At 42.6% G+C, this 15378-nt stretch overlaps 1 protein-coding gene across 4 annotated transcripts in view; it reads left to right on the top strand.

Annotated features, from left to right (window-relative positions):
• sema5a (sema domain, seven thrombospondin repeats (type 1 and type 1-like), transmembrane domain (TM) and short cytoplasmic domain, (semaphorin) 5A) overlaps positions 1 to 15378 on the top strand; it is a 153410-nt gene that overhangs the window by 64414 nt on the left and 73618 nt on the right. For all 4 annotated transcript variants that reach the window (XR_015131032.1, XM_086306105.1, XM_086306103.1 and 1 more), the window contains exons 5-7: positions 7159 to 7221; positions 9910 to 10008; positions 14475 to 14688. Coding sequence is in view for 3 of the 4 variants with exons in the window: in XM_086306105.1 (XP_086162231.1) it covers positions 7159 to 7221; positions 9910 to 10008; positions 14475 to 14688 (376 nt within the window). In the remaining variant the exon portion in view is untranslated. The remainder of the gene's footprint in view (positions 1 to 7158; positions 7222 to 9909; positions 10009 to 14474; positions 14689 to 15378) is intronic.

The raw sequence follows: 15378 nt of genomic DNA, 5'->3' as shown, positions 1-15378 counted from the left end.
TGGCAGCATTAAGAAGGAGGCTGTGTATGATTTGACAGAGCACAAGGTTTAAAGCTACTGTAATACAAACAGCCGGTAATATGCTAAAGAGTTGGGTATGATTACCTTATGATTGATGACTGATCTCATCATGCATGAAACTTTTCTGGGGAGGACAAAATAAAAAACAGCCACCAAGGTTTTCTTTGAGGCAAAGATTAATCCAACCTACCTCTCCTGCCCTTGGATGCAGTGTGATAAGTTGCTTTCAAGCTTTTCAAGAGGCAGAAAATGAACTGGGAATATCTGGTAGTCTTACTGTTGTATTACGAAGGGTGTGGGGGGTTTGAAAGCACTGACACTTGGACTGGTAGCTAAACACTGCCCGTCTGTTGCACATATCGAGATGAGACAAAGAGCTTGATCGACCCTGAGCCCCAGCAAACATAATCTCCTCAGTAAATTGGCTCCTTGTTTGGAGGTAATAAAAACCAGAAAAAAGTGCAACAGCTGGAGAGAAAGCGGACTTTTGTTTTAAAAAAAAAATAGTGGATGCAAATTCATCTGTGAAGTGTGTGTTTTCTAAGAAGACCTTAAAGATTTGGTCTTAGGAGTGTAAACTGTGTCACTCCCTGAGGAAAGCTATAAAGGGTGTTTACAAGACAGAGGCGCACTTAAAGAATCATAAAGAGAAGAAAATATTTCACATCACGTTAACTTTCTAACCTGTGTTCAAACCGAGTGGCAGTTTGGGGTTGAAGTGGGAAGAGTCAGTCATCAACACATGCGTCAGCCCTCGCGATGACCTTGATTGGAGTTAATATCTCATACTTAAAGGTTTTTTTTCCTGCTGTGTCTCAGTAGCCTGAAGAGGCTTTCCTCTCCCTGTCAACCTCTACCCTCATCGTCACTGATCTGGAAAACACTGTCAAGAACAAAAGGTGGATACTTTTCTCCTTGCTCCACTTTCAAAACTTGTGCAGCAGAGTCGAAAAAAAAATAGAAGAAGAAGACAGGAACGTAACTGTGCAGCATGTGCAACTACTGAGACATTTAGAGCTTCCACAGACAAACAATTAGCTTGAAACGACCCAACGAAGCACAATTTCCCTTCCTCCATTTACAGTAAATTGCACATTACATGTCATCTCCATTCAGTATTGTCCTTCTGCCCTGTTTATCATTCATATCCTGAGATCAGCTACTGCCAGCCTTAGGGGAAGCAAATCAATGCTGGCACTGCCATTGCTAACTATGCCAGCTCAGATTAATTGCTTGTTTTTCTGTCTGCACGTGAGCTCACCAAATAATATCAGCATGCCCATTTTTTAGCAGCATCTTTACTTCTTTACTTGGGCTAATAAACCACTGCTAACTTCCATGCTCGTCCTTAAAAGCATGAACTGAAAGGACCCAAAGTTTCTAATTTGCATTCAGTGATAAGAGTCTATTGAATTCACATAAACAAAGGTGCTAATGTAAGAAGAAATTACCAGGGGAGGGGGAAAAAAGCTAAACGCACACACACACTCAGCCTGTACAAGCCAATATCAGGATCCTGCTTCCATGCTAAATCGGAATAAGATGCAGAAGATGAGCCTGAGTTTCAACAGAAGAACCGAGGCACAGCGTTAGTCAATAAGCACCGGGATGAGGAAGGATCAGTGGTATTGTTCATGATTCAATACAGGCGAGGAGGAGAAAATAGTGGAAATTCACTCCAGCCTCTCTCTTGTCCTCCTGCACTGGCACAGGAAAACACTATCCATAACAGTTTCCCTTGGCAACAGACACTGTATGCTGTTGAGATGTATTTTGTGCTTTTATTTTTCTTTGCTTCCTCTTGTATTGTGTCCTTCACCCCGTCCCCCTCTTTTTACATTTTTTTTAAAAGAAGGACTTTTTCCACTTTTGCATGTCTAATATATCACGGCCTTGTCTCTTGGCCGCTAACTTGGCCGTTTAAATGCATAGACCAAAATGCACGATTGGAACTGGAGATGCAGACACGTACAGTGATATCATGGACGCGACGGCATGTTCAACCATAATAGTTGTGAGTATACTGTAAAAGGCAGACAGTAGCAGGGGGTCTCTTCTACACGGACTCATCCGTTCAAAGTGTCACGATGATATGAGTAGAGACACGGACCTACACGTTGGCAAAGGCATGACATCAAGACCAATTTCGCGTGTAAATCTTCCAGCAGCTTACATCAGCAGACATCAATGTGAATAGTAAATACTGTGCCAGCACATCAGAAGGTAATATCAGATATTCATAAGCCAGATTAGATTTCCCCCCACAGGATTTGTCCAGCTCTTACTCTCAACCCGCCGTCCCCTTGTAATGAGGCGCACAGCTAGTCATTTCACAAAGCTAGACAGCTGTCAGCAGCGAGTGTGTTCTCTGGACCCTCTTTATGCAAAATATATTCAATATCATGTCTGGAAACTGCTGTTTTGGAATTCAGCTCCTCACTCCCTCCTCCATCTCACTGACTACCTCACTCAGCCCACACAGTCTGCCTTGTTCTGGCTGACTCCTAAGTTGGACTCTGTTTTCGCTTTGTTGTTTCCCCCCTGTCTATTTGTCCCTTATTTTCCCTTTTCTGTTCTTTCCTCTGTCGTTGTCCATCTCCCTCCCTGCCTACACTCCCCCTTTGTATCTCTCCTGCACCCACCACACCTAACAATAGCCCCTCAGTGTGAGGGCTGACGAGAGACTTGGGCACAATGGTTCATCTCTAAGGACTGCACCCATTACAGGGGGCAGGATAGAGGGTGGACGTGAGAAAAAAAAAAAAATTCTTCTCCACTGCTTTCATTTCTTCCCTGAAGCAACAAATGACTGTGGTAAATTCTCTCTGCCTAACTGAATTTCTGCATCGTAATCACATTTTATGTTACTTAACATACTATTCCAGTCTATTTTAATTTTCCTATTTTTTAGCCGCTTTGGTTAAAAATAAAACTGTCCATCAAGCTCTCGCTGAGCACTAGATGGTAGCAGTGATGCTTAAAATAAATAAAATGTGACAACAAACAGGCGTATTCGTACAAATTATCCTGAAAATTTCTCCATTTAGAAAATTCAGAAATTAGAAAATATTTAGAAAAGAAAAGAGTAAAAATATTGACCGCTAACATTTCAAGCAGCTATAGATCTGTCAAGCTAACCTGAGCTAGTACTGCAGTGACCAAACAGCTGTGTTTAGACCTGTTGACAATAAGCACAAGCTTCTCTTTACAGCTGAGCTATTTGGCAGCGTGTGCGTTCAAGACCTCTTGTTTGGCCTCCTGTTGTGTCTCTACAAATAGAAAGTACTATATAATTAACTTTTTCACTGATATTCTAAAATAATTATTGGTCTGAGTCAGTGGTGTGCGATGACTTTTACAGAAAGGAAAGCAGAGCAAATGATCCCCCGACCACCAAATGATCAGTTGAGCAGTTCCGCTGTTTCTCACCCACCAACGAGACAAATTGGACCAGATGAAAACATAATAAACATTTCATGATTAATGTGGCCTGTCTTTTCTGTGCTGACAGCATCTCTCCAGGATCTTGCTGCATTCTGCCTGGATGTCATAAACACTGTGAACTCTTTTCTGGCTGTTTATTTTTGCTGTATAGGGAGGGCGCCTATAATACCCATCAATATATATACTGTGCTGATTTTCTAACACTGGAATATTTCTAACATTTTGAGTTATTTTCCAGTGTTAGAAAATCAGCACTGCTCAGTGTTAGCCTTTGTTAATCTTCAAAACTGACTAGGTTACTTTTAAACATATAACACTGTCAAAAGTGTTAATTTAACACTCAACAGTGTTGTATTTAACACTCAGAGGTGTGGACCCATATAGACACTCTCTAGAGTTAATTTAACACTGGAGATTTTGCTGTGAAGGTATGGAGGCCTATCTCTCCCTACCACCACTTCCCCTGCCAGTGGCAGACGCCCTCAGACATCGGTGCGTTGGTGGGTCTTTGTGTCTGGGGATGGGCATCCAGGTACACACCGGCTCACTCCTTGGTGGCTGCTTATCGGGGCCTGGATCCTGGGGCTCGCTCGGGCCACTTCGAGGGTGGGGTGCCCTCGGCCTCTCGGCCTGGGGCTCGGTCAGGTTTTTGTTTTTTGCCCTTTATCCCCGTCCCTCTTCTCCGCTGTTTTTTCCCCCTCTTTCTTTCTCCCTTTTCTTTTCCTCATTCAAGTCTGTCCTGTATCTAGCAAGTGAAAATAAAAAAAATTAAAAAAAAACAATAAAAGGTGAATCAAATAGACCATTACGGCAAGGCTGGGATGGTCCATTTGGTAAAGTAAATCCGTTGGGCATCTTTCTTCGCCTTTAGACAATAATTCTGATGGCAAAAGAGCCAAACAGGACAGGCAAAAAATAAAAGATACACATTTTAAAGGAAACTGCTTGTTTATTTCTTTTTTTATTTATTACTGGTGTGTGTGTGTTTGTGTGTGTGTGAGTGTGTGGTTTTGATTGTTAGTCCATAGCGCTTTATGAGAGTTGCTTATCTTTTTACGTGAAACGTAAGAGTTTGAGATTCCAGAGGGGCTGGCAGCAATGCACTCAGTGAAAGGGACTACTTGTTTATTGGGGTAGCTTTATGCTTGCATAGCCTGGAGCTGAAATGGGACAACATGGGAATGCTAATGAAATATTTCGCGCCTATTGCAAATTTCCATTGCCGAATTGTAACATCTACTCTTATCTGTATTAAATCGATAGGTTTCTAAAAGAGATAAAAGAAATATTGTGCAGAATTGAGTTCAACTTATTGGTACAGCCCTCCTCCAGGGTCCCTATTTCTCAAGTGGCCCTTTAGGGAAAATGAAATGCGCACCCCTACTCTGCACTCCAGTTTATGCATTAGGAGCCTACCTCAGGTGGCTGCTTTTCTTTCTCGCTTTCACTTCTTTGTTTTTTACTTCAGAAGTGGCGTTTGCAACTCTGTCATGATCCTGGCCAACATGGCCCAGGATCATGACACTCTCTTTCTGTCTTATCTTCTTTGCTTCCCCTCTATGTCTTTATTCTAGTTCCCTCTAGGTGACAAAGGCACAGAAAAGACTTGTGTGAAGCAGCTTCCTCTGATAAAGCCAAGAATTATTATTACTTAATGACAGCACATTCCAGACATATTTCAGTTTAAGACAGATTCATCTTGGAGGCACAGGGGCTGAACAATAGCATTCTAATGAGCTTTTAATGTTTCCTAATGACACTGGCGCTTGCTTAGCTCGGCTGTGATTCTGTTCTCCACTCTGGACCATTTGAGCCTGGGCAGTCAGATTAGGTGGCACTAGCAGTCTGTGATGTCAGCATATCGCCACTTAACTTGCGCGTGGACATCACCTACTTCAGTAGCTGTAAAGTTGATGTCTTAAATATGAAATGAGAATATGTATTATTCCGAAAATACGTTCTGCACCACTCAGGATGACGATAAATCACATGATTGTCCCGTGATGACAAAAAGAAACACTTTGCTCCCACTAATGTGATTTCAAGTTGTAATTTAGCCTGTACCATGACTGATTTTTTACACTGAAAGCTTGTGAGTAAGGTTTCAGGCCATTAACAGTTTTTCTTTACCCCCCCATGCGATTAGCTAAAGCGCTCTCAGCGCTTTCAGCACCCACATTGAATTCAGCTGGGACCAGCAGTGGTGCTGTGTGTGCAGGCTGTGCTGTTTGTGCTGATGTGTGTGGTTTGTGTAGTGGATGGATGCACAGCCCCAGAATAGCCAGCTTTGGCCTGGAATGGAAGTGACACACAAGAGACAGAGAGAAGCCAGCGTCCATTAATGTCCCATATCTTATCCTCCCCAAATTGCAGCACACACACTGAGCACTTTCCTTCCTTTAAGCCCCTCCTCCCTGTTACTGAACTGTGTACACATTTAGGTGTTTCCATGCCTCCCAAAGGTCACTGAAGCAGAAAACAAAAGCTCTTGTCGTAAAACGCAGCATAAACTTCTGCCGCCTTCTGAAGAAGAAATAAAAGTTCTACTAAATGCTAAGGGGTGTTCAGCTTTCGTTCCCCCTCTTGTCCTGGCATAAAACAGTCCTGATACCAAGGTGAAATCTAATATTCTCTGTCAGTTAGCGATATTTACTATATTCCCACAGAGAGAAGTACTGCACCTCTGGCTACTTTCCAGGTTATTACTGCAGGAAAGTTGTACTGCTGTGGGCAACAAAAAAAACGGAAGTTAAATAGTCTCACTTTTGGAAACTTTTTGTGACTCGGCATTAAGCGTATTATTTCACCAGCCAATTTTTCTTTTAGGTATTCGTGTCTCTGCCAGTCATGCAGAGCTCGTGGCAGTGGTGGCTAATTCTGCCTGTCACAAGTGCGAGCGTCTTAGTGGCCTACTGCCCTCCCAAGGCCAGCAGGCATTTCATGAATAGAGAATTTTTATCAATGAGGAAGCCCCCTTCTCCAGGGGTTACGAGGAAATTAAAAGGTAGAAAGTGGAGCACGTTGGTGCTTTCACCCTTGGAGGAGAAAAAGTCGGCTTTATCTTCTTATTCTTCCTCCTGCTGCCTTAAAATGTCAGAGGCGTCCCTCTGTTTCTCCTTCATGTAAATCACGTTGACACCCTACTCTAGGGACTGGCCTGTTATGTCTTAAGAGCCCTCCTTTTCCCTCACACATAAATCAAATTGACATTCGGCTTGCACGCTCTTGCGTCTCATTTTTTGGGGGTCTCTGCTTGCTATCCACCTTAATTGGATTCCATGTCTGTATTTAACAGGGCTTATAAACGCGTGTGTGTGTGCCGTAAGAGCGTGCGAGAACGTGTGTGTGCCTCTGAGAGTACAGTGAAGATGTGATGTCAAATTAATTTTCGCCTCTGTTTGAATCCTTCCCTCCTCACCCAAGTCGATCGCTGTATGCTGTATGCTTTTCTATTTGATTTTCTAAATGTGTTTTCCTGTCTTCTGTGGCATTTGTATTGCCGAGCTAGTCAACAAACATCAAACTGACTTCAAAAAGGTGGGAATCATGCCCATGGCTTAGAGCTGGGCATTGTTTTGTTTGGGCTCAGTGAGTGCTTTTCAAAGTGCTTCATGATGATGACATGGCGCCCAGTGTTTGCTACTTCTTGATGGTTTATTGGTAGCCTTACACAGCTTTTCTTTTTCTCTGCAGGAGGCTGAGTGGCACTGCGATGAATTCACCAAGGGAGCCTGCTTCAGCCGTGGAAAGTCTGAGGTGAGTTGAGGCGATGGCTGAACTGTAATTGTGCTTTATCGGACACTTGTCACTAAATTGAAAAGAAAAAAAAAATACAAGTTTCAGTGTATTTTTCAGTGAACTCGTCTCGCTTGCTACTTACAGTTGTTTTCTTGCACACGTTTGTGCACCAGAACTGATATTAATGTGAAAATTCATGGAATTTCCCAAAATGTTTTGTTAGAGTAACAAAATAGATAGTCGATTACGAACGAAAATGCAATCCTTCAGCATTTGCTGAAAGACTTTCTAAATTACAACCCCGCAGCTTTCATGTTTCCTCAACCTTTTTCCTGCGGGTTTGGTAATCTACAAAAATAACACCTGAATGAATGCTGTTCACTGGAGGAAATGAAGTGCCCAGATGTTCCCACCAGCACATCAGTGCTGTATAATAGCTTTGACTTGAAAGCTAAAAAAAAAGAAAAAAGGAAAGAAATCTTCTAAAGACACTAATCATGGATCTACCAGCCTTTTTGTCTTTACAGAAACAGTTGATCGGGTTCAAAGAACACAAAGGAAAAATTATGATGAAACATAATGAGGTTTGAAAGCAACGTGGGGCTTCTAATGTGGCTTTAACATATGGACACATGGGGAATCCCTGCTTTCTATATGAGATATACCTCAAAGACAATTCAAATCAACTTAATGTGAAGTAAAGACCTTCCCACCACACCTTAGCCTCTATTTATGGATCTTGTTCAAAGGGAGTTCCTATTGTTTCGTTCTGTGCAGTGTATGTGTTTGTACGTGGTTAGCGTGCATATTCCCCTACAAAACAGATGGTTTAGCGGCTAAACTTGACTTGTAGGTGAACTGCCCAGCCCTGATCTGTGTGTGTCTGTGCGCGCGCACTACTGTGTATTTATCCTCCTGTGAAAGGTGGTTAGGGACCCATAATAGGCATGCACTGGCTGGCCAGCATAAGATAGCTGTTGTGAATTACAGACCAAAGCTACCTCAGTCCTTGAGAGTCACTGCTGTTTGGCAAGGCTGAATTGTTTTGCTCACTGTTCCCTTCTGAGGATCAGCTCCTGTGATGTACACTAAGAATAGCATTAAAAGACTTTATTCTCCGGCAGCTGACAGGGCTTTCGATGGTTTATTACCTAGCTCAATGCGGAGCAATATACCATCGCTTAAGCTATTACACAGACACCGTCCCTGTGCTTTGAGTGAATTTACAAGTGATTGTTTGGGGGGTTTTTTCTTAATGCACGCATCCGCTCTTCTTTTGTGTATTTGATTTATTCCAGCTGGGAAAAGAAAGGAGACTTAAATTGACTTGACAGGACTTGATTGCTGCTTCTGTTTTGTTTTATAATGTGAGAGCCAAGCGCAGCAGTCTCTGTATTACAGTATGGACGCAGAACATTTGTCAGGAAGTTTTCATAAACAAGTCAAGACTGTGAGGCTGGGCAAATATTAAATATGCTGGTATTTACTCTAGAAACAAACTGCAGTGAAGGATTGAATTATACGGGCCCCTTCACAACCCACGCCTGTTCCTCCACCCACACGCGCGCATGCGGGTATACAGCGCGTAACAAGCTGCACAAACAGCACAGATATATAGGCACGCATGACATTAGGCGCGACTGCTCGTACACGCGAATAAACACATACACACATACTTTGGCCGTTCTTAGCACCAGGAAACGAGTTGTTTTACGAGTCAGCCTTCATCTTGATAGGGGGAAATAAAAGTCCTTACCCTCCTTCCTTCCATCCTCGCTGTGATGCCCTCCACTCCTAAATCAGACCCTCGAGAAGGGGGAGTTAGGGTTGCCCTGGGCACTTCAAGTGGCTCAGACAATAGCAGATTTATAAGGTTTTAAATTTCTATGAGGGGCCTCACCAACCCAGCCATGGCCCCTTTCAGATGGAGGAGACCCTATGAGTTTATTACCTTGTCCTAGGACAAAAACAAATGCCGCTCTCTGACATGAATACTGACTCCTGCTGTAACATTTACTACAAAATGACTCCTGCTGATGGAAATTGCCAGAAAGGCTTTGTGGAAGCCGGACCGTTATATTCAGAGTTCATGACTTTCAGCGACAATCATTCTTTCAATCAATCACTCACTCCGTCAGTCCCACTTTATTTGTGCGCTTTTAACCAAGTGCTGAGTGGTTTTGCTAGAAACCCGGGCCAAAACCTCAGAGGAGGACTGAGCCAAGAAAGGAGCTGTGAACATGTACTTCAGCATAATTTAGGGGAAAATAGTTTGAATTGATTAATGTAGAGAGCTGGCTAAAAGAGTGATGATTAAATAGAGTGTATGAGAGTCTACACTTTATATTTCACTTTTTGACCAATCAACAGAGACAAAGTTATTTTCTAAACCAATCCCGAGTGGTACTCTCCCGCAGCCGTTACATTTATCTGTTCTTCACTTTATTCAGATCCCTCTCCAAATCCAGCCCCTGTTGAATTAAGATGTGACTTGGCTAAGCCAGGTGGGCATTAGCCTCGATTTGACTCTGTCTAGCTTGCCCACGTTCCAGAGTAGGCCTCCTGTGGTTGCAGGTGTTTTTCTCATTTATTGGCATAAAGTGTAATTTTGTCTCTACCTGATGCTGTTGCTTGTCAGTGGATAGATAATGGCACTGCTGCTAACTGCTAACTCCGATATGTGTGTTTGCTGGTGTGTTTCCACAGGAGGAGTGCCAGAACTACATCAGGGTGCTACTGGTAAATGGGAACAGGCTGTTTACATGTGGAACCAATGCCTTCACCCCCATCTGCACCAACCGAACGGTATGAACAATGCCAGAATTTGTCTTGGCTTCTGCAACGCTGCATTATTTTGACCTTAACTTTCACACAGAGTCTTATCATTTATATCACTTATATCATTTATATCTACTATATCCCTGATAGTGTTAATTCAAGGGAAGTTGGTATATTATTAATATATTACGTAAATCCTTCAAGAGTGATAGTCTGCTAGTATTTTGGCTCGTTACCTATGTTTTCAGTGTTATATTACACTGGTAGTGAGTATTACGACATAACACATACATGCACCTGCGAAAGAAAAGATTAATTCATGTGCAATAAAATGTAGTCTTTGCAGTGTTGCTACGTCTTCATGCAATAATATCAGAGGCCTGTTGTTCAATAAGCTAGCAGTTCATCCATCCACCCACCCATTCATCCATTCATCCATCCATCCATTCACCCATCCATCCATCCATCCATCCATCCATCCATCCATCCATCCATCCATCCATCCATCCATCCATCCATCCATTCACCCATCCATCCATCCATTCACCCATCCATCCATCCATCCATCTATCCATCCATCCATCCATCCATCCATCCATCCATCCATTCACCCATCCATCCATCCATCCATCCATTCACCCATCCATCCATCCATCCATCCATCCATCCATCCATTCACCCATCCATCCATCCATCTATTTTCTGCTGGGTTCAAGGGGAGCAGCAGTCTAACCAGAGATGACTAGGCTTCCTTCTCCCCAGTCATCTCCTCCAGCTCTTACAAAGCAATACCAATGTGTTGCCAAATTAGCTGAGAGATGTAATCTGAAGGATTTTCATTTTTCATTTTGAATGTCACTTTTCTCCTTTCCTTAAGTTTAAGACTGAGTCTAGCCAGCCTTTGGAGGAAGCCACCGCTTGTGTTCACGACTTTGTTCTTTCAGTTACTCCCCACAGCTCATGGGTTCATAGGTAAAAGTGACAATCTAGATCCAATGTAGTTCCTGCCTGTGGATTGGATGGTGGCTAAAAGAAGGAGGTCTTAGTGGTCCAATAAGATGCCTTGGTTAGATCTTGGCTTTGGTAAGCAAGCCAAAGACTCTTCTAGATGAATGTCTTGAGTTTTTATTACTCCTCCAGCCTGCTTATGGAAATCTTTTTATATACCCCGTCTTCAGGTACTTGGCTAGCCTGCACTTTGAAAAATCATACTAAAAAGGGATATTGGGTTTGTTAAAATGTGATACCAAGGGGTCTTGACGAAGCAACATTATCTGTACAATTATATTTGTGAGTATGTATGTCTCACTTTCATGTTGAGTTTCGAGTTGCCAGTTTAGTTGTTCTCTCGAGCATCCCTGAAAGTCGTTATTTTTTAATAAGCCTGCAAATATTCCAAATATTAAGACTGATTGATCGGTGGATGTCGTCAGAAAGAAAGGTCAAGGTTGATAAACACACTTAATCAAGGTATGATTGAGATCTTAATATCACAGGATTCTCTGTACAAGCTCTTGTGGCTTTTCTTGCCTCCTGTTTTGCACTCTGGGATGTAGACTAATTACAAAATAAATCTTATTAAGCTCTCTTATTTTGGATGTCGTGTTACCTCAGACTTGTTAAGCATCGTAATCAAAACATTGCCTTAAGCTCATTACTCCTGAAAATCATGGTGCTGGCCTGCAAGTAAACAGACTCCCTGTCTCATCTGTTCTGCTTTGTCCTTCTTCATGAGTCACGGCAATTACTTTGCACCTTTCTAGCACATCACATTGTCTTTTCGTCTCCTATATTTCTTTCTACCGTGACGCAAGGTTTTCGCTCCTCTCTCTCTCCTCCTAACTCAAATTCCCTGCAGCTCTTAATCCCATGTTTTAAAGGATGTTTAGCTGGACTTTTCATTTTGAATTGCTATTGTGTTTCAGCAGGCTCTTGACACAGTTGAGCAACCCAATATTTTTCTCGTGAAGTAACCACCGGTTTGCGAGTGGCTGCAGCCCTTTCACTTTTATTATAAAAGCAGCACTAATAACCATGTTTCTTGGTAACTGACGTGTCAGCTGAGAACCTTTTTTTTGTTGGTGGTGGTGACAAATGCTCACTGATGTTAAGTATAGAGCAGCGCTTAAAATGTTAGAGTATTGTTCTTACCTTAGAACAGCAATAAGGCCATAGCATAGATATCTAGCTCTCGTTCTGTTGTGCGTTTAGAGGAGGAGGAAGCAGGAGCTTACTATTATGATGACATTTGTTTTTGTCCAAAAGCACTGAATCCAAAGGTCACTGGCTCGTAATGACTGTTTACCGCTGTGAAAATACATATAGTTGAAATGCCATGGCATTATTATAGCAGTATTTCATCAGGCGCTGTCATATTTACCCACTGAACGTCCGTTAATGTGAAACACGAGTTGGGAACAGCAACGGCGACGGAATCACGCTCGGACAGATTTACTATCAGCTGTGGTGATAAACAGACAATGAGGAGAATATTAATGGTTTAATAAGCGCTGGGAGATGGATGATTAAATGCTGTTAACCATTTGAGTTTTTTGACTGACTTTCTCTCTTGATTTATGTCTCTATTTTAAGTTGTTATAGTGGTCCTAGTTGGGAATAGATTCGATTATACACTATAACTCATGCTGCAGCACAGGATGAGAAGGAGCTTCGCCTTCGGTTCATGGTTACTTGACAGATAGGCACTGGATGTGTCATATAAAGTGATATCCCCCGTGTCTCTTCGAGGATTACTGTTGACAACTCTGTCCACTAGCGCATCTCGGATCAGACATAGGGCTTGCGGCTAGACTTCTTGCTATAGTGGGTAGTTTAAAATTCTCTCAACGGCTTCTCAGTAGCACCATACACAGCATCCCGCTGGCACTCGCAGTGATCTGTCTTCCACTGTGAGCTGTCTCTTTCTGCATCGTCTCTATCAGGAGCATTCAGAGTCACTTCAGCGCCCTGTTCTCGCAGCTGCCGGGTCTGCCATAGAGACAACTGTCACTTCACTTCCTCAAAATGCGACGGATGCACTGCGTTCTATTTATCGCTGCTGCTCTTGGTTTTCTAAATGGCCCGATTGACCTTAGAATGACTATTCCGGCCCACAGAAAGAGTCCAGTCAATAGCAGGCTTTCATCTCGGCCTGGCAGAGATTAGACAGGGCCGCTCTGTCTGGTGTGGTTTGGGCGGAACAGGGGTGGCAGGAATGAACAGAACTCTTGATCCAAATTGACCAGCTCCGGGAAATTGGCGGCAGAAGTCGGCTGGCTCGTTATGGAATAAGGGAAGGAATGCACAGATTGATGAAAACGTGTGAAAAGCAAGGGGAGCATTTGAAGCGTTTGAGACTTTGCACTGTCACTTGGAGTGGATAGAGTCATAAATGTGGAACGAGGCTGATTGATAGAAAAGTAATTGCAAATAGAATAATTTTAATTATTCTTTGTGCATGTCTAAACCTGAGATTAGTGCAGTCATTTTGCGTCATGCATTTTTTGTCCCCCATCAGAACTCAGATGAACTCGGATGGGAGCACGAACCATGAGCTAATCCCCGTATACTGTGTTTACTTTTGCACCATAAAATATAATTACATCTTGGATTTAAAAATTGCATTACTACTTTTTTGGTATTCAAGGCTGCGTCTCTAAGCTATGGCCTGTGCTTCTTCTCCTTTTTTTGGAGGAGCAACCAGAGCAGTGTGTCAGTGCTAAGCCGGGGTCATGCTGTAAAGTATTTTTAAAAAGCGGGGAGTTGGATTTGGCTTCATATTCAAAGGCAATATGCAACAGAAGACTGCATCTCACATCAAGCCTCTTTTTGAGCTCAGAAGGGCTTCTTAAAGTTGTGGTATAATAGCGCTACAGCCAGAAAAACAGCTGCTTGTCCTGTAGAGACATCAGAAACCAAACCAACTAAACAATGCAGCCAAGAGTAACTTAATTTAAGAAGCCGGTTTAGGAATTTTATTGGTTTTATAACAGGTGGTTTCTTAACGTTGGATTTGAAACAGCTGCTGTGTTGCTGTGTTTTACGTTGCTAATGATTCTAAATGTGTTCTTGCTGCTCCTGAAGGTTTTGCTCAGATAGATCTATGTGTGTGTTTCTCAGTAGATGTAAACCAAACAAAACATAATGAGAGGAAGTATTTGTTTCCATTTTTTTCAGTCTGCAGCATTTGCATATTGGCAGGAACAAACAAAACATTACCAGACTCCTCCAGTTTGAATTTTAATGCTGCCCTTTGATACTATGTCCTATATTTTTATGCAGGTTTTCAAAAATAATCATTTGTGTGAAGAAAACAACTCTTATTCCCACGAGTGTTTCTTTTCATTGCTTTGGCTTAACTCATGGGATACTCATGCTAACAATCAAAATAAGCTTCTTTTAGTAGTGCGTATGGAGCGTCTGCTTCCAACCACTCACTGTTTGTTTCCTCTTTAGTCTCCTCGCCTTCATTGTCTTCTCTCTCTGTGTTGCAGTTGACTAATCTGACAGAGATCCACGATCAGATTAGCGGAATGGCTCGGTGTCCCTACAATCCCCTCCACAATTCCACCGCCCTCATCACCTCCAGCGGGGAGCTGTACGCCGCCACTGCCATGGACTTCTCTGGGCGAGACCCCGCCATTTACCGCAGCCTGGGCGGCTTGCCACCGCTGCGCACTGCCCAGTACAACTCCAAGTGGCTCAACGGTGGGGAGCTGCCAAAGTTCAAATGAATGCTACATTTTATGCAAATCTATGTAAAAAGTTGTTACATAAAGATAAATGGCCATTTCGAATAGAGAGAAACACCATAGGAGGATTTGCTTTCTTTTTTGCTTTATCCCCGCGCAGCTATCGAACATTAGCACTGCAGCTGCCGGGGCTTCAGTTTGTGACTTCGACGATGCTTGAGCTTGGCAGATGCTTATGTAGCATGGGAGTTGGAATCTGTCTCTGCTGAAAGATTATCTTCCACCTTAAATCTGCTGCGCAATGCTGTTTTGGCGAATGCTAAGAAAAGAAGATCCTCCTCTCATAATTGTTCTGCTGCGTTTCACCTTAAAAAACAATTAATTCTTAAGTTACTAAGCAACTAGAAAATCTTTATATTTACCGTCTAGGAGGGGCATAAAATTGTGAATTCATCCAACAACAAAAAAAAAAAAATCAATGTCTTTTCCCCTGAACGTTCAGGCTGACTTCAAGCAGAGACCTCCTCAGTGCAGATTGGGCGACTTCAGAGCGCTTAAGGTGTCCAGCCTACAGAGGAGCAGGTCAATCACTATCTTGTCAGCAAGTGACTTTTATCTGATTCACATTTAAGTTAAATTGAAAAAATAAATTAAAAACTACCACATACAGCAGCTTGGCAGCAACCTTCTGGGAGACGGTTTAATA

Source organism: Aulonocara sp. 'chitande type north' Nkhata Bay, linkage group LG9, assembly GCF_057382095.1.
Source record: "Aulonocara sp. 'chitande type north' Nkhata Bay isolate Kocher_YH1m ecotype deep benthic linkage group LG9, A_spYH_male_GT1.1, whole genome shotgun sequence".
Taxonomy (NCBI): Eukaryota; Metazoa; Chordata; class Actinopteri; order Cichliformes; family Cichlidae; genus Aulonocara; species Aulonocara sp. 'chitande type north' Nkhata Bay.
Note: the sequence above shows the minus strand (reverse complement) of the source record. Positions and strands in the feature narration are given on the sequence as shown.